General features: G+C 57.7%; 1 protein-coding gene across 1 annotated transcript in view; it reads right to left on the reverse strand.

Moving 5' to 3' along the window:
* Positions 1-5158, reverse strand: part of RTN4RL2 (reticulon 4 receptor-like 2) — a 16826-nt gene extending 11668 nt beyond the window's left edge. Inside the window, exon 1 of the mRNA XM_011998688.1 lies at positions 5127-5158. Coding sequence (XP_011854078.1) covers positions 5127-5157 — 31 coding nt within the window. The 5' untranslated portion in view covers position 5158. The remainder of the gene's footprint in view (positions 1-5126) is intronic.

The raw sequence follows: 5158 nt of genomic DNA on the forward strand, positions 1-5158 counted from the left end.
AAAAAAAAAAAAAAAAAAAAAAAAAAAAAAAAAAAAATTTGTAGGCATGGGGTCTTGCTATGTTGCTCAGGCTGGTCTCAAACTCCTGGCCTCAAACAATCCTCCCACCTTGGCCTCCCAAAGAGTTGGGATTTCAGGCATGAGCTACCGCATCTAGCCAAAAAAAAAATTTTTTTTCCCAAAGTAACTTTTGAAGGTTGAATATGATCCATCCTTCTTACGATACTGATGGAAAAGCAGGCCCAGAGAGCCTGGGGACTAGAAAGTGGAGTGCAGGTGCCTGTACTCATACTTTAATAGGGGTGCAGGGACTACCATCATCCCTGGCCTTTACCTTCCTGCCGTCACTATAGCTGATAAAGTTCTAGGCCGGAACTCGCTTGACCTCTCCACTTTCTCATGATTTCCAGGTGACTCCTGGGATTTTCTTCTGGCAGTTTTGCCTGGGGAGAAAGGGAGCCTGCACCCCCAAAGCCAGGCAGTCATTCCCTGGGCACACAGTGACTGAACACCTTCTGCTTCAAGCAACATCCTAGGCTTTTGAAGGCAGAGGGGAAGAAGAGCTGTTTCTGCACCCTGAGATCCTGGGGCTCCTTGGGGTTCAGAGACCCTGGGAGAGACTGAGGGGCTGGTGATTTTGAGTGTGGGATCTCCAAGGCTGCGAACTGCACATGCTTAGTGGTTGTTTTGTATGTGATGTGTCACGCTCCTGAGGTTGCCGTGTGTGTGAATGTGTGTATGTGTCTGTGATTTTGGGTAGTGGTGTGAGCCAGGTGCTCACCAAATGCAGTGCTGCTGAGCCAGGTGTGCACGCATGGGACTGACAGGCCCCGAGTGTGGTGCTGGCATCCCAGCTGCCCTGGTGTTCCTCCTCCAGAGCGGGGAGCACACAGGTGCAGGGTGGAAGATCCACACTCCCAGTGTGCTGCTGCCCGCTTTTGGGCCCCACCATGAGTGTCCCCGGCCCCTCCCGGCGCTGCGTCGGTGCTGCGTCGGTGCGTGCTGGCTGTCCTCCGCGTGTGTGTGAGCGCCGGGCCCCGTGCGTGTGTAGGCTGGGTGTGATGTAATACTCAGTGACACAGCGGCTGCTGTTCCATTCGTTCACACCACCTCCGCGTTTCTCGGCCCTTCTCACCCCTCCCCCGTGCGGCGTTTCACGATTACTTTCTCCTCCTGAGTTTCTCAGACCCACGTGGGGTGGAGGAGCAGTGTCTCTCACCCCTCATCCGAACCAGGCAGAGGTGGAGTGTGGAAGCACAGTGGGGACCCTGAGTGGGTTTCATGAGGGTTGAGGTTTGGGGCTTAGAACTGGAGATTTCAAAGCCGGAAAGGTCCCCTCGATTCCTCTGGTTCAAGCATCTGTTCTACTGAGGTGATGATTGGAGCTCAGAGAGAGCAAACGACTTACCCAAGGTCACACAGCAAAGTGTTGGCAGGGAAAAGGCTAGAAAAGTCTCTCGATGCCCAGCCAGGGCACTTCCCTTCCTGTCAGAGTCACCCTCTGATCTCTATCTCCCTAAGGACTTGACACCAAAAGAAGCCAAATCCTTCTCTGATCCCTTAATCCTACCCCTTATCCACAAGCTCACCAGAGTGTGAGCCCTGATGGCCGCCAGCCCCTGGAGGATTAGAGTTCTTCCCCAGCCTCCGCACTGACCGCTGCCCCAGGAGGGACAGAGGGAAGGATGTGCAATCTCAGAGGGCCCCAGAGGCATGGCCCATTCCCCTGGCACCAGGGCTCCTTCCGGCTTGAGGGTAAACTCTGCATGAGCTGGCAAGGGTGCCTACTCCTCTTTCCTTCCCTAGACTCTCCTGCTCCCCACCTGCCCGCATTAGACTGCTTCCCTTCTCTTTCCCCAGGCTCCTTCCTTCCGTCTTGTTCCCATGTCTCCCTCAGCCAGGGCACCTCCCCCAGCCCATGACAGTGGTCCCTGCAGGCCCTCTGAAGAGCGACCCCGTGCTGGGCGCCCCTCCATAACAGCTGCTGCATAACAGTGACTCTGTTGCCATTTCTGGCCCTTGCCACTGCCGTGCAAAGCAGCTGTAACCCAAGGAGCTCATCCATAATTCACGCTGCGGCTCTCACTGGAGGCAAGGAGGAGGGGAGAGTGGGGGGCTCTGGGCTTCACTGCCCCCAGGCCTGCTGGGGCTGGAGTGAGCACTCCAGGGCAGAGGTGGCGGGACTGGGGGGTTGGAGGACCAGAGAGCTGTGCCTTTCCCTCCCTCTCCCGCCCTCGGTCCCTGCCCTGCCCAGTGTGTGCCCTTTTCTTTCTTGCCATGTCCCTTCCCCACCCCCTGTTCTCACACCTCCTCACCACCACTCCTTCCCTCCAGGCCCAGGCCTCCTCTCTCTCCCGAGGACCACAGCTCTGCTCCTGGCCTTCATTTTGTGAATTCCCGGTGGAGACTGGGGCAAGATGCACAGAGTGTCAGAGCTGGAAAGGGGGATACCTTGGTGGCCACCTAGAGCCGACCCTTCATGTCACAGGTAACACCGCTGAGAGCTGGGGAGGGGCAGTGTCAGTTTCTGAGCACCCCAGGCCTCCTGACCAGATCTCTACAGCTTGCCCTCATTGTCTTTGTCAGAAGCCTTCATTTCATCCCTCCACTACTTCATGGACAGAGGAAAGCCCTTTGTAGCAGCCTCCCCCACCCTCTCTGCTCACCCCTCCTCTAAAGTCAGCAGGGGATGGCTAGAGCTGCAGGGGAGAGTACAGCAGGGTAGGAGGAAACCAGGAAGCACCTATTTTGTCCCAGGCACTGCATTTGTACATGTTAACTTCTTTATACATTAAACACCACACACATAACCCCCTAGAGGTCAGTATTGTGGCCCCCAATTTGCAGATGAAGGAAGGGAGCCCCAGAAACATGACACAGTGGCCTCAGGTCATGCAGCTAGTACAAGGTGGAACCCAGATTGGAAAAGAGGGGCATCAAGCCCATGTCAGAGAGACTCTCTGCCCTTTCTTTAAGAGGTCATCACATCCTCCGCAGAAACCACGCCTGAATGTGTGAGACACTGCCCTTGAGGTAAAGACAGGAGAGAAACTGCACACAGGTGCCTAGGGCTGGGCCAGCCACAATGCTGAGTCTGTGTGACTATTTCAGGGTCAAGGCAAGAAAGGGACTCCAGCTCTCTCTGCAAATTTCATCTCCCAGGCTTCCAGTTGCAGTTGCTCTAGAGTAGTAATTACATTTGGGAGTCAAGAAGAGATGACCCCTGTCCAGAAGATATGGCCAGAACTGACCAGGGGAGGGAGCCAGGAGAGGCTAGAACATGGTATTGATCCCAGAAGGCTGAAGTATCCAGAGCCAAAAGTATCCGTTCACTGAGGGACCACTGTCCAGGACTCTGGCTATTAAACCCTGGAGTACCAAGGCTCAGAAACAAAGTTCTCAGCCCACAGGCCACTCTTTGGGCTGGAGGCCCCTGTAGAAGAAGGAACTTGAGAAGGAGAAAACTAGACCCAAGGTAGGGGGCAGGATCCAGGCTACCCACCCACAGGGCAGAGTCTCTGGTGGAGAGTGCCCTGGAAAGGCAGGGGAGGCCTCTTGCTCTGAAAGGAGGGGCACAGGGTCCCAGACGAGAAGCAAGGGCTCCACGCCCAACAGACTGCTTCAGGGAGGGGCCGGGGCCTGCGGGCAGATGCTGAGGGGGCAGGGGCTGAGGAGGTGGGAGCTGAGGAGTGGGATGGAGGTGGTGGTGACACCAGTGACGCAGGGGCCTGGGGAGGCACTGACGCGGGTGACGGAGGTTTAGAGCTGCTGCAAACAGCTTCTCACTCTGCCAGAATGTAACACCCCAAAATAAGCAGCCACCGTGGTGGTGGCGGTGGCTGCAGAATCCGACGTCCGGGCCGGATAAATAAATGGCAGCACAGGAGCCAGCCTGGTTGCCCACCCTCAGAGGCTGCCACTCCCCTTCCAAAGTCTTCACCCTCTGTCCCTCACAGCCACCCCCAAGGCTCTGAGCTCAGAGCACCCCCCATCTGGCCCACCAGCCACTCCCTGAGAGAAGCAATGTGGCAGGCAGGCGCTTTGGGAATGGAGGGCTTCCCACGTGGAAGTGGTTACCAGAAGCCTCTTTGTCTCCTCCCTGGGCAGCACCCCCCAGCCCCCAGTCCCTCTCTCCCAGCCTTTCTCTTCCTCCTCCTTGTCCCTCCTCTCCAGCCCTTCTCCCACCCATGGTTCCCGGTCCCCAACCCTCTTCCCCGGTTCCTGATGCCCCTTCTCTAGCCACCATCCCCATCCTTCTCTGGTTTCTGATCTTTCCATTCTCCTTTTCCATTCCGGTCCCCAGGGTCCCAGTCCTAATTCTCTTTCCTGCTGCCTCCATCCCGGATTCTGGGTCCCCGTCCCTAGTCTTCTTCCCACCCCTCCCCTGATCTGGTCTTTCCTCTCCTTCCCTCTTCCTTGGTCTTCACCTGGGTCCCACTTCCCTCTACGCTTTTCCCGTCTAACCTTTATTCCTTCTCCCCCTCCCCCGCTCCATCTCCCTCCTCCTTTCAGCTTCCCTCACCACTTTCTCCATCTTTGACTTCCCCTTCCTATCACTCTCCCCCTGACCCCTCCCCACCCCACCCCCAATCTCTGGCCCACACCCTTATCTGTCACTCAATCAGTAGAACTATCCTCTTTCTAGCGCCCTCCATCTGTCCTACCAAAGAGGGCCACTTGGATTTCCCTCTGCGCCTCCTACCTCCCCAGACAGCCCCCTACCCACACCTCCTGTCTTCCCAGGTGGCCAGAAAGTGCTGAGGCACCGGGCAGGAGGAGTTGCTGAGTCGGCGCTTCCCCAGCCGGCCCGAGTCCTCGGCGTCCCCCGGAGCAGGTGGAGCCGGGACAGTGGAACCTGAGCTTCCCTCCCCCCTCCGGGCCGGGTCCACCTGCCCCCTGCGTCCCACCTCGGTGACGAGCTCCTCGCACGCGCCCGCAGGCTCCTAGCCAAGTGCCCTCCTGCTGAGAGCAGCCCTGGCGGCGGGGGCGCGGCCCCAGCGCTGAGCTTTTCCCCTTCCCCAGGTTACCCCACATCCCCAACTGCCCCACCCTAGATCCCTGAAAGAAGGGACGCCCTGCTTCTCTCCCCAGGATGTCCTCCGCTCTCCCGCCGCCGGGGTTCTTACCTTGCAGCAGGCGCCTGAGCCCGGGCAGCATC

Source organism: Mandrillus leucophaeus, unplaced genomic scaffold (assembly GCF_000951045.1).
Source record: "Mandrillus leucophaeus isolate KB7577 unplaced genomic scaffold, Mleu.le_1.0 Scaffold578, whole genome shotgun sequence".
Lineage (NCBI taxonomy): Eukaryota > Metazoa > Chordata > Mammalia > Primates > Cercopithecidae > Mandrillus > Mandrillus leucophaeus.